Source organism: Episyrphus balteatus, chromosome 1 (assembly GCF_945859705.1).
Source record: "Episyrphus balteatus chromosome 1, idEpiBalt1.1, whole genome shotgun sequence".
In the NCBI taxonomy this organism is placed as follows: domain Eukaryota; kingdom Metazoa; phylum Arthropoda; class Insecta; order Diptera; family Syrphidae; genus Episyrphus; species Episyrphus balteatus.
The window spans coordinates 38,564,623-38,591,701 of NC_079134.1; the positions used below are offsets into that span (position 1 = coordinate 38,564,623).

At 31.2% G+C, this 27,079-nt stretch overlaps 1 protein-coding gene across 3 annotated transcripts in view; it reads left to right on the forward strand.

Annotated features, from left to right (window-relative positions):
• The window catches only part of LOC129905543 (hemicentin-2-like), a 456,916-nt gene that overhangs the window by 362,772 nt on the left and 67,065 nt on the right, over window positions 1-27,079 (forward strand). For 2 of the 3 annotated variants that reach the window (XM_055981019.1, XM_055981020.1), the window contains exons 5-6: window positions 19,236-21,398; window positions 22,300-22,683. In XM_055981019.1, the coding sequence (XP_055836994.1) occupies window positions 19,236-21,398; window positions 22,300-22,683 (2,547 nt within the window). Of the gene's footprint in view, window positions 1-19,235; window positions 21,399-22,299; window positions 22,684-26,308; window positions 26,402-27,079 lie in introns of those variants that run through there. The other variant, XM_055981021.1, reaches the window with a different exon arrangement.

The following is a 27,079-nucleotide window of genomic DNA, read 5'->3' on the forward strand; positions in this document are numbered from 1 at the left end:
GAGTTGAACATGGAAGAAGTTATAAGAAGACGAAATAGAAAAATAAGATGAATAAAAAAAGTTAAGGAATTTCTGCTTCTACGAGTTGTTCTTGTTTATGAAATGTTAAAGTTCAATTTGCTTCTTTTGGATTTAATTTATCCTTGGAAGGGAAATTATTTTTTTTTTTTTTTTTGTTAGTAGTAAGGAAAAAAAAAGTTAAGTAAGTCTCTATGAATGCTTTTATTGGTTTCGGCACAAAACTCTTGTTGAATTGAAATGTCTGAAATAATTGCAAATGGATGTTAATAGGAGTTTTTGCTTCTTATTTTTATACTTTTTTTTTTTTTTTTTGTGTGTTGGTTTTGTTTGTTTTTGTGTTTCAATAAGGATTCTTTTTTTTTTTCTGATTTTTACTTGAGTAGCTGTCCAATATACTGTCTGTGTACCAAGAAAAAAAAAAAAACATAGCTAATCTATCAGAAATGAAGAACTTGATACTTAGACGTGGTTACATATAAATAGAAAAAAAGTAACATAAAAACATTCCAAAAAGAAGTAGAAGAAGAAGAAAGGACAAAGTTTTGAAAACAAAGCCACAAACAATTCTCTCTTGTTAAGATGATTTTGTTTGGTAAAAGTTGATGTTGATGTTGATGATGATGATTTTTGATGCTGATGATGTGAAGCAATGAAATTGAATTAAATTGTTTCTCTTCGGTATTCAATATGAGAAAGTTGTTGTTAATTGATGGGTAATAAGTTTTACTACAGATCTCATTGATTTTACTATGAATTGTTTGCAGATTTGTTTGATCTACTGATGGTATTTTTGAGAGCTTAGAAGGATAAGAAGCTTGTCAGTGGTAGCTGATTTTTTATTGAAACTATTGATTTTTTCGGTTATTGTTTTGGAACTACATATTCTATATAATCCGTAAAATTTTTAAGAGTGTAGGTAAACGAATTTTTTATTAATATCGATAGCCTACACTTTTTTACACACCTCTTTTTTGCGAATTTGGTGTATACTTTTTCATGTCGCTAGAACTTTTTTCTGTCTCACTATTTTATAGAGAATCATATATGAAATTGATGTAGAATTTTCCGAGGAATTCGAATATTGTATTCACATTTTTAAAAAAAGGTATGTTCACCCTTATAAAGACACTTTTTTGTGAACACCTTTTATTTTTGTCCTGCCAAATTCGCACGAGTGTGCCGACAGAGGGTTAATGACAATTGTCGTAAGATCTAAAAAAAAAGTTAAGTTGGAGCTCAAAGCCGATCGAGTTTATTGAGCTTATGACAAAATATGTTTTATTGAAAATCTCAAGAACAAAGTTATCTAGATTTTGAATATGGTTGCCACCCTTCTCATCAACTGATAGGGGCGTAGAATCGAGGAAGAAAAGTCTGTTGCATATCGTTAGGATTTTGTCTCCCAATATTTACAGCTCTTTCAAGGAGATGTTTTGGTGATGGAATACTAATACCAAAAAGCTGTCAGAAATTACTGCGAGGCTAAGCTGTTAATTCATCAGGAATTTCTTTCGATTGCTTTATCCGCATTTCATATTCAGCGGCCACTGATAGCGGTGGAAGTCAAAGTTGAGTTTTCCAACCTCAAAAATTTCTTCAAGTTGGTTCCTATATTTTAATCCTTGCGTCAAGTTAGCAGTCTAGTTCCATTTGGGTGTACCAATTTAATACTTCTGACGTTTCTAGTGACTTCCGCTGAATACTCTTGATTAAATACAAGATTCAATTTGGATGAATTATTCGAAAACCCAATTAACTGTAGAATTCAAACAGTTTCCGAATCTTAACTTTTGGAATAGCTATCAAACGTTTCTGCAATAGGTATGTGAGTGTATTGGCAGTGTCGTTGTCCAGTTCCATAATACTGAGGAAAATAGAAGTTTTGAGCCTTGAGGATGAATGACACAATTCTGACCCTGTCTTTAGTTATCTGCCACCTGTTCTGCACAACATAATCAAGCCTTACTTTGATACCAAACATTCACGTGACAAAGCCGTTTAAGACCTTGTGTTTTCAGTTTTTCACTTCACTTTACAAAAAGTCCGACAAAATCTTATAAGCAAACTTTTGAAACAGCTCAGACTTCGCACATAGGAGTATTCTGGTCGAAAAGCTGGACAAAAGTCGATTTTCTAAAAATCACAATTTTGAATTATTTTTTTTACAAAGCGGATGGTAAATATACATTGGCTCATATGATGTACTTCTTTTTTTTTTGTGTGTAAAGTGTGTGGTGTGACAAAACAAGTTCAAAGTCAGCTGTTTATTTTCTGGATTTTTTTTTTGTAATTTGTGATGATTTGGTGAGTGTTGTTAGGAGATTGATTGTGAGCGAGTGTGCTTTTAAACATAAAATTTTCCAATGAAAAATACAATTGCAGGTATTGAATAATAATTAAAGAGTAGTTATGGAAATATTGAATGTTTTTTGTTCAATTAAATGACAGTGGGAAAAGAGTCTGCCACATATAGATATTTTTATTGCTTTTTTTTATAGTCTAATTGCTTTGTTATAGTATACCCTATTATTCTGCTTCAATACATAGTTTAATGATAACTTTGACTATTCTTTTAATTTAATATCAAAAATTTGGCTGCGAATTTTTGCGATTAACAAAATAATTTGCGAAAGAAATTTTAACTTTTAGTAAAAATCACTCATACGCCCTACGTGTTTTTCTTTCTGGTTGTTAACATTTTCCAGAAATTTTTTTATTGAAATTAATGCATTCACTAAGCCTAAAACTGACAATGGTTCCTTTCTAGAAGCTCTATTATTTTAGATATTATAATTTTTCACATTTTGGGTGCAGGAAATTTCATACTATTTTTTTTTAGTTTTTCTTATCACAAGCGTTTTTAAAGTTTTTCAACTTATTGACATAAAACCGCCTTTCATTGCATACATAATAGTTTCTAGCAATAAGAAATTGTTTTACTTAAAAAAATAATTTTGTCCAGGTTTTTTATTGAAATACTCCTATGTGCATCGCCTGCATTGTAGATGGGTGTTCTATGCCGAGCTTTTCTTCTCGGATTTTCTTTGATCAAATTGTACGTATGCTTCTGATCAAGTCATTTTAAGCTGGCTAATTCAGTTCGACCTATAAAGTCGGTCAGCACGGACCTCTTTTTAGAAGTCCTTACTACGTCCGGGATAACGAACCAATAATTCCCTCCTTTAAATCATGCTGTTACAGTCCTCAAAAACCATAACTATGAGCAAACATCTATCTCAACGTGTCTACAAACTTTGGCTTGTGTTTGGGATTAAAAATCGTAAATTATTGTAATGTCAGAAGAGATATTTTCTACCCCACGATTATAAGATTCTATCACTGCAGAATATTTTTTTAAGCTCAATCCTGTTATTATCCTGATTTTTCAGAAGCTTCTTGTTGGATCTTGGTGCATTACCCTCCTTAGTTTCCCCCACCACTGTTCACATAGGTTATACCTTTCATTTTGTATGTGTAACGGTTGGTATTTTATAAGTTATGAAGTAGAAGTCTGGGGGTTCATATCCCATTGGGAATGGTTTTTTTTTTAAGGAAGATGAGATCCTGAGATTTTCACATCTGCTCCTTGAGAGTTAGAAATTTCTTCTACATATCTCATTCTCCTTTGTTTGTTTTGCATTTTCTTTTTATTTATTATTTTTTTTCTTCTTTTTTTTATTAAAAATCTTCGCGAAATAAAGGTGTTAAGGGTTATGAGTCTGTTCAGTGAACTTAGAAATTACAAGAAACAAAAAGAATATATAAGAAAAATATAAAAAAAGATACAAATGAGCCAATATAAGAAAAACAAGAAAAAAAATTTTCTTTTTTTTTGTATTAAGAAAAAGAATGGAAACCCATTAACAGATATTTTTCTTTCATTTTTTTTTTTTTGTTTTGTGTGTTTTTTTCTAATTTTTTTTTTTTTTTATTTTTATAAAAAAGTTTGCTTCATTATCATTTTTTCCAGTTTTACAATGAAATGATGCGGATTGATGTTCAGTTTTTTTTCTTCTTGTGTTTTGTAAAAAAAAGGTAAGGGAAACGTGCGTTTATGTCGTTTTCAGGGGAAGAACAGAAAAAAAAATGATAGAAATTAATTTGTACAAGTTCATTTGTTCGTTGATTACTTTTCTGCCTCAATAGAGCGCAAAGAAGACCGACTTGAATCGAAATCGACAAAAGCAAAAAGACTAAGTTGTTCATTTTGTTTCATTTTTTTTTTCATTTTTTTTGTTAAAAGTATGGTAAATTTTTTTCTGAATGAATATTAAAAGAAATTTATAAAGTTCTAATTATTATTGAACTTTTAAGAAAGTTTTCTGTTTTTTTTAAGAATTCTTTGTTGTTTTATTGTTTGAGATTTTTCCATCACTCACAGATGAAAGAAGTGTTTCTTTTTACTTAATTGGTAGAAAAAGAAATGAACAGACCTGATTGGTATTTCTTAAAAAGATATGAAATTAAGGATGAAATTTTTTAAGTACTCTTAATATTAATTAACCGACTTAGACTTAGAAATGTATTCAAAAATAGGTACGAAAAATGAATTGATTAGGTATTTTATGATTGATTCTCTGATAATTGAATTTTTTTTAAGGTTAGTAAAGTTTTTCGATGCAAAATTTAAAATTATTTAAAAATTTCGCTTTTATTCTACAAGACATATGGAAATATTTTCAAAATGTACCGTTTCATGTCTCATTTCTCCAGTCTGCGTCATACATTCTCCTTTCAATCATTCAAATATTTTTTCATAGTTCCAGTTCTACAATACCTAAGAACATATTCTCAAAATGTCAGTACCGTAGCCTTGCCAAACTTCTTTTAAGTGTAACTGAAAACTGAAATTATAAAATATTTAATAATTTCTCTGTTTTTCTGTAACGAGAAATAATTTCAAAATTTCAGTCACATTGCACGCCGGATAAAGTAGTTTTTTTGGATTCAGTAAAATTTCTTCAGCCGCCATCACAAATCTAATTCCATAATTTCGAAAATATTTTCAAAATGTCAGTACCATGTCATGTTTTGAGAACATGTATTTGATTTTTCTGTTTACTTGGAATTCTTCAGGTCACAATTCAAATTATTCTACGCTAATTCCTGAAAGCCTACGAAAATATTTCTATTATGTCAGTACCGTGGCAAGCCTAATTCAAATAAGTCTTACTTCCAAATTTCTGATTGTGATATCTTCAATCAAAATTACAAATTTTTTAAAAGTTCCTCAAAACAGTTTATCAAAATTTATAGAAAGTCTACAAAAAATACTGGAAGAATGTCAGTACCGTGGCATATCGTATCTCGTTTTGTTACGTTACATCTATTCAAAATAATGAACTTAAAAAAGTGCACTTTTTAGGTACTAATAACGACCTTAAATCTATTTAGAAATATGGCTTTTGAGAAGGTAAATCATAAAATAACTTGTCAGTACCAAGTTATTGTAATTTATTGTCATTTACATAATTTTAAATTTCGGTCCTCATATTTTTTGCATTAAATTTTCTGGCAATAGCCCAACCTTTTAGTCAAAACAGAAAACTTATAAGTGTTTGAGTCACAAAACCAGTTTATCAATCAACAGAAGAAGAACAAAGATTTCATAACGGTGTCAGTACCGTATTAATTTTTTTTTATTTTAAAAGCTTACAAAAAAAAAATTATACCATTAAAAAGCCAAAATATTTCTTCTAAATAATAAAACCATTTTTTAATTTTTACAATGCGCAAAAAGTATTAAAATAATTTATTAAAAACAATCAAAAAAGTGAAAAAATCATTTCCATCACCCAAAAATTCAATTTGTGGGATATAACAACCTATAATAAATTTTATACCACCTGAAAGCTTATTGCTTCAGCTTAAAATACATATATATTTATCATGTCTACTAGGCATCTCCAAAAAGAGCTAGAATTTTTTGAACTCGATCAATTTTCATCAAAAATGCAAAAAAAAAAAACATATAATTTTATGTTCTCACGCTATTGAATCAATTTTTTTTAGACAACCTATACAAAATTTTATATCATGTAAAAGCTTATAATTTCACCTTTCATATGACGTTTCAATCTTATTTCTGCGATGCCTGGAAAAAAAGTTAGAATTTTTTAAAGCCAACCATGTTGAAATTCCATACTGAGATTACGATACTTTCCACACTGGTGGCTGTTAATGATCAACAGATCTCCACAGGTGTTTTGAGGTATTTCGCAAGTTTTTTAATTTATTATTGTGTAGCTTGTAGTAAATATACAGTTATGTGTGATATACCAAATGAAAGGTAACATCATCAGGATGCTCAATAAAGTGATATCAAATTTGTATTTGCTTTAGATCAAAAGATAAAACCTGTTGAATAATAAAACTTTATTTTAGCGTTATCTCAAAATTGTGACTACAAAATTGATTGATCTGATTGCACAGATATAGTCCTGTCTATTATCTATCTAGGTACAATATAAATTTCATTTATTTATCTGTTGAAGAAAAAAAGATAAAAATTAAAAAACGGTTAAAATAGGTCAAAAACCTTGGGACAAAAAAACTTGTTTTTCCCTTTATTCGGTCAAAAACAATTTTTAAATACCAATTTTTTGCACATTTTTTTTATGATTTTTTTCAAAACGATTGTCCGTTTTGCAATAAATGTATCTATTAATTAAAAAAAAAATTAAACTCCTAACATTTTCGCGTTTAGAAAGTAGCCAATTTTTTTGAAATTTTGTTTTACCCCTATTTACCCTAATAAAAGATGGAATTTTGTTTAAATCCTTCAAATGTATTTAACTTTAGGTTATTATCTTTTAAATTAGCTATAGAATTTTAAGACCAAAGCATTATTTGTTGCGCTATTTGTGAACGTACCTACTAATGAAAAATTTAAAAATTTCTTGTTCCTTTTATTGCAAAAATTCAAAATCAAAGCAGGTAGTAATATTATTGTTTTCTATTTTATTTTATGTTAAAAACTTAATGACGAAGAAGAAAAAAACCATTAATTTCCCTAAAAGCAAAATAAATCCTGCCTAGAATAATCAAAACTGTACCTATTCTACCTTCCATTTGAACACTAAAATTTGTCTAGTTAGTCCTGTCTAATACATAATCTTCACATAAGTACTCCCTACCTACAACCTACTCAAACAAAAATTCTAATTTACAATGAACAATAAAACAATAAAAACAAATTAAAATCAATTAAGATTCTTCATTTCTAAAAAAAACTCATCAACCCTTAGGGAATTATATACCACATTCAAAAGCTGGCTCATAGACAAAAAAAAAAAGGAAAAAACTAGAAGAGACCCATTAACTTTCAATCCATTTAAGAAAATAGAATGAAACTTTTCACATTCAAATCTCAACTGTAATCAAAATGAAAACGTTTGGGCATTAACGTTGATTTTATAGTACCCATTTGCACTCCATCCCCCTATCCACTACTCTGTTGTGAATGGTAAAGAACTAAATAGCCAAAAAAAGCAAAAGAAAAACAAACAAAACGAGAGAGAAACGAAAATGAAAATGAACAAAAAAAATATATGTAATATAAAAAAACTTTTTCCAAGGACAAATCAGTTAAAATCAAAAGGTTTTTGCAGCTTGTTTTTGTTTTTACTTTTTGGCCATTGCGTGAAAAAACTTTAAATAGCAACAACTGTTTGTTAAAACCATCAAAAGTCCACACAAATCCCCTCTCGCTCCACACCCATCATTATCACAGCGAACTAAGCGAGGCTAAGACCAAACAAAAGACAAACAGAATATATAGAAAAGTAAAAAAAGGTTTTTTTTTATCTCTCTTGGCTTTTCGTCCTCGAATTTTTATTTTTGATTTTTTTTTTTTATCAAGTTGGTATAGTTTCCTGTAGAAAATAGGTCCTTGTTAGGTATTTATATGTAGTTAGTGAAATTCCCATTAGAGCACGGTTTTCTTCTTCATTTCCTCTTCTCCTTTCTCTCTTCTATTAATTTCTCATCAGGGTTTTTCATTTGAGCCTTTCCTCCTTCTCACCTATTGATTCTTTCGTCTTCCTAAATGATTTACAATAAATTTAAAGTCTAAACAAAAACAAAAGAAAATGAGGAAAAGGAAGAAGACAAAAAAAAATATTAATAAAAAAAAAAAAAAATCGAAAAGCAGTGGAAAGATAAAAACAAACTTGAAATTAAATTAATTCCATTCAGGCAGTCAATTGTGTGATGTGCTTTTCTCTTCATCTTCTCCTTGATTCGTTCTCTCTTTGACTATAAAAAAAAAAAAAAAATAAGAAGAAAACGATAATATTGCCAAAAGGAAGAGGACTTCAAAATAGGACGACAAAACAAAACCAAAAAAAAATTCCAGTGTAATGAGCAGACAAAAAATGATGGCCTAAAAATCAATGAACTTTTTAACGAACATTGAACCTAATTGGAAGGAAAGAAAATTGATGATGGCGGGAAGTTTTTACTTTTTTTTTTGAATAGAATAGAAGACTTAGGCCTGCTCCTGTCCATACCTATCAAAGTCAAAAGGAACCTACTTTAGAAGATTTTTCTCTCTTCTCTTAGAATATTAGATGTGGATTAAATCAAAGGAAAACACGTTTTTGTACTTTTTTTTCTCTGTGCGCACGTAGGCAAAGGGAAACAGGGTAATAGAGTATACAGTTAATCCGTCATTTGATGTCCTGAAAAAAAAAAAAAAATAGTGGTTAGTTGGGGATTAAATTCTCAAAAGGATTTATTTCACACTTCAATAAGACAAGTCGAGAGTTTTGAAACTTGTTAAGATGATTAGAAAAAAGATTTTAAAGGGGTTACGTTGAAAAAAAGAGTAGCCTATATCCTTTCCAGGAGTGCAATATATACCTCCAACAAGTTTCATTAAAATCAGATAAGTATTATAGCCTTAAAAGTGCCACAAACAGACAAACGTCTTTAATATTTATCGATTTCTTGTTTTTGACCATCTTAAATGACTTATTTTTAACTTAACGATAGTAATTTTCAAGATGAACAATGAGTGTTTAACTAAATAATTTCTATTTCTATATAACGTCTATCTTTCTGTATTTTAAGGGACTTTAATATGATTTTTAAATAATTTAATTGTTGCATATTTTAAGGCGAAAAATTCCAATCTTTTTTTTCATTTTTTTAATGCTCTAGGGAAATTTTCCACATTCGAAATTCTTTAGATTTTAGACATAAGAAATACATGAAGTTTATTTTTTTCATATTTAAAATATTTATAGAGGATGAAACCAGGAATTTTATTTTAATTTTTCTGAAAAAAAAAAGAATGTCAATATTTGATGTGTAGGGAGATATTTTGTTAAACTTTCCATTATTGGAGAAATTTATTGTTTTTATATTTTGTTTAAGATATTAAATTATATTCATTCATTTGTTCGTTTAGCAAAGCGAAAAGAAAGGTTATGTTTTTGACCTGTTTGTATGTTCATTTGTTCCATCATAACTTCTAAACCACGTATCTCAATTTGATAATTAGGGTATCGTTAGAAGTGTTTTGCTTGTGCTCTTGTTATTTGCTATGTAACGTTGCACTTAATTGAATATAACGCCCTCTAGTGGCAAAAGCGAGAAGCTTACTTTTTTTTTTTTCTCTTATTTGACTTTATCAAGTACATCATTAAGGAATTATAACCCCAAAATTATTTAAATAAAAAATAAGTTCAAAACCTAAAACCGGTAGGTGAGGTGCTTTAAATGCAACTTCCTTTGAAATATTTCAAATTTAAGGAGTGATAAGAAAAATGTCTCATTAAACATCCCGCAATCAATTATTTGTCCAATCATGTTAGATTATTTAGGACATTTATAAAAAATACTCCTATAACCCTTCTAAAACTATCTCGCTAAAGAAGTCATCCAAAAAACTGATCTAAAATTTTTTAAATGCAATTCCTTGCCTCGCATTACCATATCTACAAATTTTGTTCAAGGACTTTTATTTAGCAAATTTTATACATTTATTTCAAGCTTATCTTGTTATAGCTATACTTTTAAAGCCTTTAAGTTCACTGTATTAAATTTAATTTCTTTAATTTTTTGCAACTTCCAACTGAAGTTTTTACAACCAAACTCCTTGCAATGGATTTTTACACACCGCAACACGTTTCAGGAAGTTGCTTTCTGCTTCGTTGTACCTTTTTTTTTAATTCTCTCGTATTGTTGTTGTTGCTGTTGTTGTGCACCCTCTTGTTCGACCTTAATAACTACTCTTGGCCATTATATTTAAGTATTGCATGTCGTCAAATAGCTAATTGAGTACTTAAGCAAAAAAGAAAAAAAAAAAAACAGAAAAAACTCCGTTCATTATCCGAAATAGACCGAGAACAAGTGGATCGAATATTAAGCCAGGACATTAAGAAGCTAATAAAAATAAAAACTCCTTTTTCTTCGGACGGGACTAACTGAAAGCCAGAAACAGTACCACCAACGGGCACTCCTTACGAAAGTACAGCAATCAACAGGAGCAAAGTATTAGTTTCACTTCATGCGAATCCTTTAAAAAAAAAAAAAAAAAAAAAAAAAAAAAATGGAGGAAGAAAAAAAAATAAAATCAAAGTTTAAAAATTTTTTTACATTTTACAACATCAAAAATGACCAATTCGTAGGGATTTACTTGAAGAGTTCTATAAGAGCTGAAACTTAAATTTTTTTTTTACTTTTGACCATCATGTTAAGTTGGGTTAGGTTTGGTTTGGTATAGGTATTTTGATCCAGGTTAATATTCACAACACGCAATTTTATATTTTTCTTCTTATTTTTCTCTTTTCGTTGTTTGTAATAAGCTTTTCCACTAAAAAGAGTTTACGAGTGTGGAAATTAGAAATTGCAAAGGGTTCTACTAAGAAGAATTTTCTTTAACGATGTTGTAGGATTAGAATACTTTTTTTATTTTTTTCGTATTTCGGCTTAAAATTGTAGAAAATTAATTTTTATTGTGTACGCACGTAGAAGGATTATTTGAAGGCATTCATTGTAACGATGATTTTGTTGGGAAACAAGTATTTGTTGCTGTATTTTAAGTAAGAATAATCATTTACTTTTTTTGAAAAATTTAAGGAAACAGGACGAAATTAGATTTTGATTAAAATAATATTTCATTATAATATTTTTCTAAACAAAATAAAAATAATATGCATGGCGCCATCTAGTGACAAGTTTATGAACTAAAAACAAAATATTTCTAATATACCTTCATTAAAAAAAAAAACTAACGCCCCGGTTGTTCATAGTTTTTGTTTTTAGATGGCGCCTTTTAAAATAACTTTATACAGCCTATAACGAGCGGACAAGCAAGACGCTTCTTACAGTACCTCACTTTTTAAATTATGATAAGTTGTTCAGAAGTTATAGGGGAACATACATGCTCACATGTATAAAAACCAATACACTGCTCGCCCGCTAATCGATCAATGTATTACGTTTTTTGAATATAGAAAGATAAGATAAGTTTAATCGCACCCACGAAGCAAACAATTGACTCTACAGGAATCATACTGAAGTGCGGTAACGCAGAGGTGTTTTGGGAACTTTGGAGTATTTTTTCCCACAGCGTCACCTGAGATCATGTGTGTTTTTGAAACATGACGCAATATTTCTACAAGAATCATACACAAGTGCGGTGATGTTGTGTCAATCATCTAATAAATGCTACCTATGGTAGGGTAACGCTGCAAGAAATAAGACTCGCAGGTTCCCTAAAACACTGCTGCGTCACCGTACGTAAGAATTAAAGGAAAAAGTATTGTGAGTTATGAATAGAATACTATTTTGCATACAACAAGATAGACAGCTACTATGATCACGAAAAAATTGTGGTTCATCTTGGTAACGCCATGTTGTTAACGGTGTTGTACTTGAACATTTTTGTCAAAGTAATGACATTTCAACTTTATTCCTATTCTAGTTAATACTTATTTCTCATTATATATAAATGCATTAAAAAAATATTTTTCATTGTGTCTCCAGCTAGAAATAAAATCGAAGCTTAACTGCGTTACCCAGTGAAAAAAAAACTAAAAGTTAAGTTTGAATTGTTGTAACTTTTTAAATAAATGATAGCCATTGATCAGGGAGAATAAGCTAGACAAATTAGTAGCTCTAAAGTAAATTGAAAGAGTGTTCATTGCGTGGCCGCTGAGTTACCTTATTTGTGAGATACCTAACACCTAAGTATAGATGAAATTGTTTTGAAATTTGGTGAGTTTTTATGCAGTTTTAGAAGTGACAAAATGTTTGATGATTGATTTTCAATCAAGTTCACATTCACAATATAAAAATATATTTAAAACAAAAAATAATTGCGTTACCATAAAGAATAAATTAGTAACGCAGTTGTCTTAGATCAATTTTTTAGTTATTAAATTATTAGGTAAGCGTAGTAATTGTGCATACTTTTTTTTTTTTTTTCAATCCTTAAAATCGGAATCAAGGGACGAAAAATTCTAGATTGTCAATTTCAGAAATGACAAAATTTCGACTAATTATGATTTAAACGAACACTTCTGGAAGTTTTTCGTCCTGTAAGCCTTCAAACGATAAAGAATATGAAAAACACGTTAAGCAATTACAACTACAAATTTTATAACCATATTAAATAAATTCTTCAAAATCTGCTTCTAACATTAATGTGTTTTGCCAATTCCAAACTCTAAGTTTTTCATCCTTTTATTACCCAAAAATAATGTTTGTTTTATCGTTTGTTTAATTACTAAAATTTTAATTCCTTTGAGAATCTTAACTGTTCAAGTAACTATTTTATAAGATAAAAAGAAAAAAAAAAACATAAAACTATTAAAATCCTTCTTCTAGAGTTGAGTTATCCTTGCAAAAATACCCTAAAGTATACTAAAAGTTAAAAAAAGGAAAAAAAACATAAAAAACTTTCCTTCATTTTTATCCTCACATCCTTTTTTTTAGGATAATGAAGGAAGAAAAAAAAAACAAACTTGAATAACAGAACAACAGCTGTGTCCATCAACAAACAATAGAGAGAAAACTAACAAAAAAAAAAAAAAAAACAATTGCAATATTGGTGCAAAGACCAAAGACAGACAAAAATCGAATTTCCTCAATTAACTTTGTTTATACAATTTTCTTTCCATTCGTTTTTCCAAAAAAAAATCCCAAGAGGGATCAATGTCCCTGTAGGAGTTGTTTGGTCCGATGAGATATCAGCTATGAGCTTAAAAATTTCCTAGGTGATTTCATTAATCTTTCTTTCTCACTTTCTGAGTTTCAAAAAAAAAAAAAAAAAAAAAAAAAAAAATAGCCCTAAAAGAGGCTTAAAAGGAAAAACCATAGAAATTGCAATGAACTTAAATGGCTAATCAAAAAGGACTTGACCAGATTAACCATCACCAAGGATATAGAAGACGAAGAAAAGAAGAACAATATCAATCTTCTGCTAAGTGAGAATCATCAACTTCAAATTGGATATCTTTTCCCAAAAAAAAAAAAAAAAAAAAAATCCAAAAGAGGGGATCTTTTTTTTTCGTCGTCTTCTTTGTTTTTTTTTTTTTTTTTTGTAGTCTCTGCTTTCACTTTTCATTAAGGATTCTTTGCTTTGTTTTTTTTTTTTCTATGTGTCCCTATCCATTTTCTACAAAATAATTCTTGAGTTTTAGCAAAAAAAAAAAAGGAAAAGATTTTTGGTCCTTGCTTAAAGAAGGTTATAAGCCATCACCTGATTAAACACCCAATCGTATCTGTTTCATGGCGATAGAGCAAATTTAGAACCCTTTTTATTCCTAATTTTCCATTAAGAACTTTTCTTTTGGACTTTTTGGGATGGTAGCCATAGTTGATGGTTCGTCCGTTGTCGTCGCCAATATGAAAACAGTTAACTTCTTAAACTTTATGAGCATAAAGTCTTTATTCTATTTTTTTTTTCATGGTCAAATTGTGTGGTTTCAAGGATTTTTTGTGTGTGTGTCGTCGTCAAGAGAAAATTTAATCTTTAAAGCCCACACATAAACATATACCCATTTAACGACAAAAGGAAAAGCGAGCCAATTAAAAGCTCTAAGTGAGTTAAATAAATTTTGTGGAAAATAAGAACTTAAACGGAAGAAAAATAAGAGAAAAAAAATCCTTAAATTGGCTTTGAAAGTTGGAGGAGTGTGTGAAAAGGTGCGGTCAGAAAATCAAATAGAAGACAAAAAAACAAAAAAAAAAAAAAAACTCCGAACACAGACACACACCCTAAAAGCAGGCAATCGCTTTCTATTGTCTTGGCCTCGAAGTTTGAATGGATTTTTCATGTGCCGCCACCAAGCGGACACAATCGGGACTTGGCATTATTATATTATAGGAGTGGTCGGACTTTGAGCTTATGATGTGGTTTTTCTAGTTTTTTTTTATATTTTTGCTTCACTGCAAATGATTCAGATGAAATTGAGGTTTGCCATTGAAAATTACGAACAAAGAATATAGAACTAGTAAAAAAAGAAAAAACAGTAAAATTTTGTTAAGTGGACTAAAGGAGATATGAGTGTGTGTGATGGCATATGAGAAAGTGCTTCTATAATGAACATGTAGTGTCTCCAGCTGTGAATTGTGTGAGCTGACGACCACCCAACTTTATTATGGTTTAGTGTTAACAATTAGGCCAACTGGTCATGACATATCATAATATGGTTAATGGCTAAAGAACGAAAGGAAAGGCAAGGTTTTTTTTTTAAAAAGCTTTAAAATTGTCTTAAATTTTGTTTGGAGATTTTTAAAAACAAGTCATATTAAGAGTTTAAAGAAAATGATTTAACGTAACGTTGTTATAAGTAACGTTACTTCAATAACGTAACGTTATATAAAGTATAAGCACCTCTTTATCATTCAGGGATTCTTTTGAAAGATTGAATCTTAAGCTCACGAGTTCATCAATTCGGTTTTCTTACGTTACGTTAAGAATGTTTCGTTATTAAAAGAGTTAATCTAAGTAATTTGTATGCTATCCAAGTTAATAAATTCTATTCTTGTTTGATTAAAAGTTAACATGTTATTACGTTACGTACAGTTAATATCAATACGATTTGAGAATGTATTAAATAAATATCGCCAACATTAATTTCATTCTTACGTTACGATAAGTAACGTATTTTTAGAAATGTATAAACAAGGTAGTAAGTTCTGATCTGGACATGTACATTGCGTTTACTTAGTTCAAGATAGCTCTTTATCATTTACAATATTTACATACATACGAAATACGACACTTTTCATATAATTTTGTCTCCATTCTGTCTTTTAAAAAGGACATTTGCATGTTTTTAAGTTTCTATGTATACCTAAAGAAAATTGTATGTTGTTTTGTAATGTTTTAATCTTATTTTTTTAATTTTTTATTTGTAATTCATCAAAAACATATACATACAATTTTTTTTATTGAAAATGGATCACATCAAATTTTCCAAATTTTGTATCCAAACCTTTAACGTTACGCTACTTTGAGTTTGAGTAAAATAGTCCCTTAAAGTATTAATTAGTATTTTTTATGAGAAAATATGGTTTCGTATTACGTATATTAGTTAAATTCGTTTCTAAACCAAAAATGAGCATAAATTTCAATATGTTATGTTGCGTAACGTAACGTTGTTCAGACTGTATTAATAAATGAACTTCACCTACTGAGGTATAAGTTTTTGTACCTGAAGTTCAGAATTGTGTTACCACTTCATTTATAGTTCATTTTCCTTACGTTATGTTACGAAAACGTTGATTCCAGTGGACCAGTCTACAGCTGAAAAAATATGATGTTAAATATGTTAGGTCCTTCAATTTTGCACACGAATAATTAAATGAAAGTTAAGATGTTAAGAATTATTTGTTACGTAACGTTAAGCTAACAAAATGTGTGTTCACGTTTTTAACGCTATATCAATTGAATTGATTCAAAATGTTCTTATCATCTTTTATATCGCAATATCGATATAAGAACTTAATAACTCATTGGAATTTGGATAAATTAGTTATCAATTGAGTTGCGTTATGTTACGTTACTTTTCATTTCTTGATTTCTTTTATTTTGAAACTAATATCTTTCGTATTTATTTTTTTTATTTCTATTGATAGTTTGGTAGATTTCCTTGAAAGTAACCTCAGAGAGAAAACTTCTCAAATCAAATGATAACAAATCTGCTTGCGTAAGAAAATACGAAATGCAAATTCTTCCGACCCCAAAAAGATTGAAGTTTACATAAAACGTAAACCAATTTGTCACACTGATTCCTCAGAACTTCTTACGGTTTGTTGTATTTTGTTTTTTACTGACTTAAAATTGCTACTGATGATTTTTTTTTTTATTTGGTTACACTGTCACTTTGACATGGAAATAAAAACGAAAACAAATAGTTTCTGAAGAGTCAAGCAATGCAATGCGCACCCACTACTAAAGTCAACATCTGAAGAAGAGAAGGAAAATAGACAAATCTAACGTCGACGTCGCCGTCTATGTCGTAAAGTAGAAGATTGTCTGTCCTTGCAGTGGTAACAGTAACAGAGTAGTGAATTTTATGTGAATCGAATTTTCAGGACTTTATCTGCTGTGCAGCTCGAAAAGAAAACCAAAGGTATACCAAACCTTTAGGGAAAATTTATTTCAAACCACAATCTTGGCCACGATTTTTCGTACAGTATACCTTTAAGAGTATCTATATACTCATTTATTTGGTTCTGTATATGGTAAGAATGTGTATTTCTAGTTTTTTTTTTTTTTTTCGAAAAACGATGAACACATTTTACCATATTGCTGCATGGTTTGAAATAGTGCATTGAACTGCAAAGCTTTCATGGCAAAAAGTCATCTTCCCTCCTTTTCAATCCGAATCCTTGCAAAATAAAAAAACCTAACTTCGAATGCCAGAAGACCCTGGCAATCTTCAAAAGAAGGTAAGTTCAGCGAAAAGATAAATGGGAATCCAACTATGCCACCATATCGTCGTCGTAACGTAATATGCATAGGAACTTGCTACTTTCTAGGTACTATAAGAGTATGTGTAGCACTTTGAACTATTCTTTGAATTTTTACACAAATGTGTGTATAGTTGGAAAGCGCATAGAAGCATATAGAAGCAAGTGAATTCACAGGAGAGGAATGCGATTGTAAAGTGGGATTTTATGTCAAATAATGTTCTACCCGAACGTTACATATTGTCGGATTGAACTTCTTATTTTTCCTTTTTTTTTTTTTTGTTGAGTTTTTTCTATTCTACCTATGCTGACTTTAAAATTGACTCAATTTGTTTTCAAGTTTGAAAAGATTGAGCTGATTTTATTTTTCTAATCCTCTTTAGTTAGTATATAAGATTTGCAATTCGAAAAGATATTTTTTCTTATAATGATTTAAGGTTATCATCATAGTTGGCAATTTTGTATGGGATTTTACACTTTGTTTTTGTAAATTCACACTTGCTTTAATATCTTACGTTACGTGAAGTTACATAGAAAATAATGTCTCAGATAACAGAGAGATAAGGAATATCTACCAAGTAAGGATATCCAACTTAGTTGGTTTTAAATGCACGACGATGAAAAGTAACGTAGCGTTACGTAACGTAAATTATATCTATGAAGTTGAATTTATGGATTTTTTTTTGGATTTATTTATATGTATTAAGTGCAGTATATGAAAGGTTGTCAAATTCTTCAAACCATGTTTTTTATTGATTCTTAACTGAAAACCTTATTACGTTACATAACCTTAAAATTAGTTTCGTTAGCCTACCTTGAGGGATTAAATAAAATTACTAAATCAAAGTCAATAATTTGATTTGTCGCGGTTATTAAACAAAAAATCGGCCATTATAAAATACTATAAGCTTCGTAACGTAACGTAACGTATTTATAGCTATTTAATATTAAAATTGGTCATCGATCTCCTGAGGTATAAGTTTTCACACATTCAATTAAGAATTGTCTTTGTGTTTCTTGAAATATATTACTAATAATACGTTACGTTACGTAATGTGGAGTCTAGTCGACCTTTTAGCTTTTGATTTATTTGCTGAGAATATGGTATTAAGCTGCAGCACAGCTTTTAACCAACATGATACTATCCCATAAAAAATATGTAACGTTACGTTAAGTTAGCAAAGTACATATTTGTTTAAGTTTACAAAATTATAACAATTTTATTGATTCCTCATGTTCTTATATTCAACTAACTCGCAATATTGGATAACCTAATAATTGATTGAGATAGTTTTGATTTGAATTGATTAATGTTGCGTTACGTTACTTTTCTTTCGTTGATTTTTTCGATTTTTTAAGATTATCGTACAAGCAGGAATAAAATGGCTGTATATTCGAAAATTTTTAAAATACCTATAACCAGCGGAAAAGTAAGACGCTTCTTATGATATCGTATTTTTCATGATGTGATAAGAATCAAAGAAGTTATGAGGGAACAATGTTCCCTGGCCATGTATGTGCCCTCAAATCTTTTAAACATCTTATCATAATTTCACAAAAACAAATATCATTAGAAGCGTGTTTCTTTTCCGCTGGTTATAGGCTATGTAACCCTTAAAAAAAAATCTCGCCATAATCCGAGTTTGGTTCACATATCAAAGCTAAAACCTCCTTAAAGCTTCCCTTCAGATTTGGTAGAGATTAAATTCAAAATTTCACAACTTTCTCATCCCAAATATTTTAAATCCATACAAGGACACAGTTATATCTACAATAAAACCAAACTCAAAGTTATTTTTAGTGTGTGATACCCTGTTAGATTTGTATCCAAAATTTGTATGTTTACATTGACATGAATTGTGTTTCTAACCTCTGCTCATAAAAAAATCAAAATAAAAAAAAAAAAATTCATATTATATCCGATTTGTATATTTTCTTTTTTTTTGGGTGTTTATTTCGTTTGAAATACATATCAAACCCGGATGCCGGACATATATCCTTTTGTATCCTTTTGCTGCGGGTATTTTAATGGAACACACACAACTAATAAAAAGGTTCAATAGATATTTGTTTTCAATTTATGTATCCTTTCAAAAATGTTTTTTTTTTTTAGGTGAAAACCACCTTTTTTTTAAGGGGGGGAGGGAGAATTTTTTTTTTCTTCTATTAAATTTTTTGAATAGTCCTTGTGGGGATTTATTTTAGGGATAAAAATTCGTTTGAAATGTATTTTTTCTCTTCTCAAAACTAACGAACTTTTTTTCTGTTTACTTTCATTTCAGACTACCCACGTGTTGAAGTTGGACCTGAAAACCCGTTGCGCATCGAACGTGATCGCACAGCAAAGCTTGAATGTAATGTCGATGCCAAACCAAAGGTGCCTAATGTCCGATGGACACGTAATGGACGTTTCATTAGTTCATCAATGGTCCACACCATTCACAGGGTATCGTTACAAGATGGCGGAAAATATACCTGCTCTGCTGACAATGGCCTGGGAAAGGCTGGCGAACAGGAAATAATATTGGACATTCTTTATCCACCAGTTGTGGTGATTGAATCAAAGACAAGAGAAGCTGAAGAAGGCGAAACTGTGAATATTCGCTGCAATGTTACGGCGAATCCAACACCAATCACAGTTGAATGGTTGAAAGAGGGCGCTCCTGAGTTTCGTTACTCTGGAGATGTACTGACTTTGAGCAGTGTTCGAGCGGAACATGCTGGCAACTATATCTGCCGGGCGGTAAATGTGATGGCTCCATATAACAGCAAACGGATAGAGCGAATTGGAAACTCCACAGTTGCTCTATTAGTTCGCCACAGACCCGGACAGGCCTTCATCATTCCCAACAAGCCAATAGTCCATGTCGGCAATGGAGTGACTCTCAGTTGTTCGGCGAACCCACCAGGCTGGCCAGTTCCACAATATCGCTGGTTTCGTGACATTGACGGCGAATTCACAAACACGCAGAAAATTCTCGCCCAAGGTCCCCAATACTCCATCCCCAAAGCCCATCTCGGCAACGAGGGTAAATACCACTGTCATGCTGTCAACGAATTGGGTATCGGTAAAATGGCCACAATTGTCCTTGAAATCCATCAGCCCCCACAATTCCTGGCCAAACTTCAGCAACACATGACTCGCCGCGTCGGTGATTCCGATTACACAGTAACCTGCAGTGCAAAGGGCAAACCAGCACCCACAATCCGATGGCTAAAAGACGGAGGTGAAATCCTCCCCGAACTAAGCCTCTATGAGGTGAAAACAAATCCCGAAGAGGGACCCAATGGCATGGTAACCGTCCAGAGTATGCTAAAATTCCGTGGCAAAGCCCGACCGCAGGGTGACCAACTAGTACCCGGCGACCGTGGTCTCTACACATGTTTGTACGAAAACGAAGTGAACACTGCCAACTCAAGTATGCATCTGCGAATTGAACACGAACCCATTGTACTGCATCAGTACAACAAAGTCGCCTTCGACATTCGAGAAACCGCAGAGGTGGTCTGCAAAGTTCAAGCATATCCCAAACCCGAATTCCAATGGCAATTCGGTAATAATCCCTCCCCGCTGACCATGTCCTCAGATGGTCACTATGAAATTAACACTACCACCGACAACAACGACATCTACACGTCAGTTTTGCGAATTAACCAATTGTCTCATGCCGACTACGGCGAATACACATGTAGGGTGGCTAATTCCCTCGACACAATTCGTGCCCCGATACGATTGCAGCAAAAAGGTGCCCCTGAGAAGCCGATTAATTTGAAGGCCATCGATGTTGGTCACAATTTTGTGACACTCTCTTGGGATCCGGGCTTCGATGGCGGTCTGAGTAATACAAAATTCTTTGTCAGCTATCGTCGTGTTGCAATGCCACGTGAAGAACAAATGATACCCGATTGTGCAACGTTGGCAACAAGCAATACAGAATGGTCGGAATTCGATTGCCATCGGGATAACCCGTGCAAAGTGACACCGCTGGACCAGCATCAGAGCTATGCTTTTAAGGTGAATGCTCTAAACACCAAAGGTAGTTCGACATACTCGAATGAGATAATGACCACGACAAAGGTGAGCAAAATTCCGCCACCCTTACAAGTGACGTTTGATCCGAATTCGAGGACATTGGCTATAAATGTGGGTGCCACGTGTTTGTCGCTGATTGCTATTGTGGAATCGCTTGTAAATAGTGATACACCGATGGCGGCGTGGGAGATTGTCGATACTGTAACGTTGCAATTGAGTGGGAATGGGCCAACACACAAGGAGGCTGTTATCGATCATTTGATTGCGCCGCGAAGGAGCAGTAGTGGCAGGTCGCTGGGGCATGATGAGGATATTACAATGGCGCTGGAAGATGAGAATAGTCCGACGGTGAGGGTGAAATTGTGTTTGCGGTCGAATCATGAGCATTGCGGGGAGTATACTGATGCGGAAAGTAAGTATTGAAGAGTTGTTATATTTATTGAAGTTTCTTTTGTAAAACAATCTGGGGAAGAAAGAAAGGGGAGATATTGTGAGGGCAATTTACATCAACTCCTATTTGTATGCAATGATTTTATTTATAAGGCGAAAGAAATTTTAGAAGAGTTATAACTTATAGAAGTTTCTTTAAAAGAGTCTGGGGAAGAAAGAAAGGTAATATTATTTGAGTCACATTTTTGTCAGCTCCTATTAGTATGCAACTTTTTTCTTTGCTGCGGCAAATAGTACAGAAGAGTTGATTTATTGAATCTTTTGCAAAACAGTCTGCGAAGAAAGAAAGAGGATTAATTTTTAGGGGAATTTTTGTCAACTCCTATTTGTAGGCAATGTTTTTTTTTTCTAGGGAAATTAAGTAAAGAATATCTGTAAATTATTGAAGTTTCTTTCAAAACAGTCTGCAAAAAAATAAATTGGAATTATTTTGAGGGAAATATTTGTCAACTCCCATTTGTAGGCAATTTTTTTTTCTTTATGGGGAAATTAAGTATAAAAGAATTGTAATTTATTGAAAGTTTCTTTTAAAAGAATTTTTTGTCAACTTCTATTTATAGGTAATGTTTTAATTTTTTTTTATGGGAAAAGTAAGCATAAAAGAGTTTTAATTTTTTGAATTTTTTTTTAAAATAGTTAATGGTCAATAAAGAAAGTGGAAATATTTTGAGGGAAATTTTAATCAACTCCTATTTATATGCAATGTTTTTTTCTTTGAAGTGGAAATTAAGCATAGAAGAGTTGTAATTTATTGAATCTTTTGTAAAACAGTCTTGGGAAGAAAGAAAGTGTACATATATTGAGGGAAATCTTGTATCAACTCCTATTTTTATGCAATGATTTTTTTTTTTTTTTTTTTGCAGTTGGTCAAACCTACATTGCTGAAGCATCATCTTTAGCAACACCAACCTTAATAGCGATTATCGTCTCATGCATAGTATTTGCGTTATTTGTTGGACTTTTGTTAATGTTCTGTCGCTGCAAGCGCAATCAATCGAAAAAGAGTGCTGCCGCCAAGGATTATGAAATGGACTCGGTGCGACCATCAATCGTAGCCCAACAAAATCAGGCACCACCACCCTATTATCCAGCTAGTGGATTGGATAACAAAGCACTGGAGCATTCTATGGATTTGGCATTAAGCCTCGAGGATCAAAAGAGTGCTGTGTATGCAACACAAAATGGTTATGGTTACCATACGAACAGTGGTCTTCAAGTGCCAGGACACACAATACCTGGAAATGAATGTGAGTACCTTTTTAGCATGTTTTTTTGTCAATTTTTTTTTTATTATTAACTCCTGTTGTGTTTTATTGTTTAAATAAACAAAAAAAAATCATTCAAAAAACATATAGGAGGTCCTGTCAAGGACATTAGGTAGAGGTATTGTGTATTGTAGGTACATGTGAACCAGATTAAGGATAATAATCCTGTTTTTGTGATTTGATCTGATCCCATTATTAGGAAATCGATTTAATGTCCATATTTGCATACGATAAACATTGAGGACAACAAACACAAAAAATAAAACAAACACAAATACACTCACACGCATATACACAACACGCTCATACACAGAATTCTGGCAATCTTTTAAGCAAATGCAAAATGGCTCTCGTTTATCATTCCCTCAGCTTCCTATGTAGGTATGTGAAGTTTTAGTTGCTGCAACTCTCAACTACACCCACCTTCCTGTCATGTGGACAGCTTGCGGCATTTGCCTGGAAAGGATAATGCTGTTGGGTTTATTTTACGTATCTATACAATACATGTATGTGTTTTTTTTTTTTTTTTTAGGATGTGGGGTCTTTTGTGGATGTTAGGGGCGAAATGGATTTATAATCGTAGATTTCACAAAATGCCTTCGAATGACAGTTTATTGATTGAGGAGAATGGATTAGGGTATTTTTTTTTTTAGACATTTCTGTCCCCTAATGCGATACATTCACTCAGAAATGATGGTGAAAGTGAGAGAGGGTGAGATCAAGAGGACTAAACTTATGGGAGCTAAGTTTAAGTGATAGCAACGAATTTTTCTTTCCTTTTTTTTCTTTTGTTTTGCTTGTTTATTTATTGATTGTGTCTTGAAAAGATGGATTGATTTGGTCATTATTGTCCAAAGGACATCAAAAATTATATTAAGATGATTTCCAAACACTTTCTTTTTGGACACAGATGTGTTGTGTATAGAAAAAAGGTGTTTTTTTTTTATTCATATTTGATTAGGAAGGGGAAAGATAGAAAAGTTTTGGACATTTTTTTTTATTTTCGTTAAATTATGTCAATGACAGGATATGACAAGGAATGTGGCAATGTCATCAGTCTTTTACAGTTTTTTTTTTTTTTTTGTTTGATTCTTTTACCTTTTTGGTTTGAATAATATATATTTACAGAGCATCACATTGTCATTTCTAATTTTTTTTTTTTCGATAAAAAAAAATAGAAGGAATGAATTATTTATATAGGGTCTGTGTCACATGGAAGAATTTTGAACAACTTATTTGTTCACAGATGCTTAATTTTGAAACGAAAATTCTAAATGCAATTATATTCTAAATAAAATAATATGTAACCTAAAATATTTGTGGAACCTAACTATTTGGTGGAACGTGTTCACATGTTATTCCGAGTTAACGATACCGAAAACAAATTGTCTACATGATATATGCTGAAAAAAAAATCAAGTGGAATGTATTCGTATTTGTGGAACGTATTTACATTTCCTTCCAGGTGAGTGTATAAAATGGAGACAAATTAATTCGAATACATGAAATAATGTGCTAAGCTAACCACTGTGGAATGTATTTCCTTTGGTTTCCAAGCAGCATTACGTAAATAACCTTTACATTCCACAGTTTTGATTTCAAGTCGGAACAAATTTTGGACAAGTATGAATTTTTTCCACATGATCTTATTTTTAATTTACCTACTTGCAGACGCGTTCTTAAAAGTTAATAAATTGGCGGAAAAGTTCTTATGTGGAACGTATATTATTTTGTTTTATTTTATATGTTATTAGTCTTTTAAAATATCCACCAAAATGGAAAAGTCAAGTTCAACAACATGTCACCTGTAGGGCAAAAATACAAAAGATTAATATTATAATTCAAACAGCCTCAATTAAAAATAGGGCTTGTGGAACGTAAGATTAATGTTGCAAAGGAATAGATTTACTATGAATGGCTACTTGCTGCAAAACAATTTAAAAAAAAAACATGACTCGGAGAATAATCTGGATTCTAAAATTTCGTTCTTTTAAAGCCAAATATTCACCTGTGAAATAAATACCAAATAAACGCGTTCCATAATCGTTCCAATCGTTTGTTTCCTCGAAAAATTTCACAAAATTGTTAAATTTTTCCACAACTTTTGCAAAATACACACAGAAAATCCGTGAATTTTCCATTAATCAATTTATATCAGCCCTTCCAGTGTGCCTGTCCAGCATTTAACTGTTTTAAATCAACAACTCTGATTGCAATATCTTACATTCCACTTTTTTTTTTTTTCTTCCTGATACCTACGCAATTTTTCTTATGTAGTATTATGTATGTACAAGAAACCGATACGACGATATCCTCTTCCTTCATCATACTTGATATGATGTGTGTATTGCTGTTTGCCAATTGCCACAGTTCGTTTAATATTCCAATGCAATATCCGGTGATTTCGAAAAGATATTTACCCATTGATTCAATACCTTTCCTACATACATATATTTTTGGCTTCGAATACCTTGATTCATCTTCAGTTTTCAATGCATATGGATAAACTTAAATGAATCTTACTTTTTGGATTTAAATCGAAAAATATCGATCTTATGGAAAAAATTATTAAGACCAAAACCGAAGGAAATTTATTTTTCTACAAGGATTTTAAAATAACTTTTTTTTTTCTAAACCTGCTAATCAGTTATCTATCAAAAACAACCCCTCTTTTATGTTAAAAATGGCGCCCAACGCTACAACGATGATTTATGAATGTGGCCCCAATCTGCCTAGGTCTTTCTTTTATTTACAATTTCACTTCATATTAAAAACAAAATACAGAAAAGTACCACCTACCTTCTGGCAATAATAAAAACCAAATCAACTTTCAACCATGGGCGATAAAATTAAAAAAAAAAAAATTGCAATATCTTTCTGACAGGATTTTTCATAAAATAAAAAAAAACACACACACATCCACATTTTTTTTACTGAAAACATTGAAAACAGAACAAAACAAAAAATAAAAGACTTAAAAATAAATATATAAAGACGCCTTTTCAATATAATGTAATAAACCAAACCGGACCAAAACCAACAGGACATCTCTCGCTCCTTTGACACACAACACAATATGCAGTCTTTTGCAAAACGTGCTTAATACAACCTACACCCAATAACGTTTTATAGTTCCTTAAAGTTGTCGCCATAGTTGCATAAAGGCAAATACTATATATGGCCACAGGACATGAAGGACGACAGCACAATACAAAAAAAAAAATAAAATATATGAACTAACACTACCCGTCACCACCCCCTTGACACCCCCAACAATATCTCAAACCAAACCAAAAAAAAAAAAACAACCACAACTAAAGTCGAATATGATGATGAAAAAAAAAAAGTAGAAAAGAAAAATGGAATTAAAATGTCCTTTTTGATTATAACAATTATTACATTTTCCTATGGTCGTTGGGCTTTATAGAGCTTGCATCGTCCATTTGTTACATTCTGTTCCTTCAACAAAGGATTTGTTTTTTTTTTTTAATTTTTTGTTCTTATATCCTTTTGGATTTTTTTTTTCTTTTTACAAAAAAAAAAAAATAATTAAAAATGAAATTAAAAAGAAAAAAAATGTATAAACTCCCTTCATATTGCAACACAGGACTAACTGACATAAACGCTGTTGGCAGCCATCAACTTGAAGCCACCAACAAGACACCCGTTGTTACCACAGCAACGATTAACAACATTTCAGGTAAAGTTGCAGCTCAGCAGTATACAGCATCTTCTATGTTAGTGTATTTGTGTATGTTTCTTGGGTGTGTGTGTGTGTTTTGTGAATATGATATTCTGATGTCCTTTTTCTCATCTCACTGTATTTTTTTTTTCTTAATTCTTTTTTCCTTTTTTTGGGTTTTTATTGTGTGTTTGTTTGTTTGTTTTATTGATAAAAGAAAACTCGCGAGCTGGTTACTTTAAAAGTCCTTTATTTTGTTGGGTTCATATGGAATGAATTAAAAATCAACAGTTTGCTTTTCTTTCTGCGTTTGATGATATCCTTTTCTTGTGTCGATAAGAAATTTGTTTTTTTTTTTTTTTCAAATAATATTCGCATAAGGTGGGACAGGTCAAAAATTAAATTAATAACTGCGAAGCACTTATTTGCTCTTAGTGGTACATAAAGACAAAGAGATATTCCATCTTAACGGGTGGGAAATTTGTATGGTAAATATTAATAAATTGTAACCCAAATTATATCAAAACTAATGTTTGTTTATTAGTTCTTTATTGCAAGGAAATACAATACCATTTCTTGCATCTAACAATCCTAATTTTTGTTACGGGTGGGATAAAAAAAGGCATAGGTACATTTTCTTCAAATTTATTTTATATTTTTATTTGAATTGAATTTGCTCTAAAACGACTTTAAATC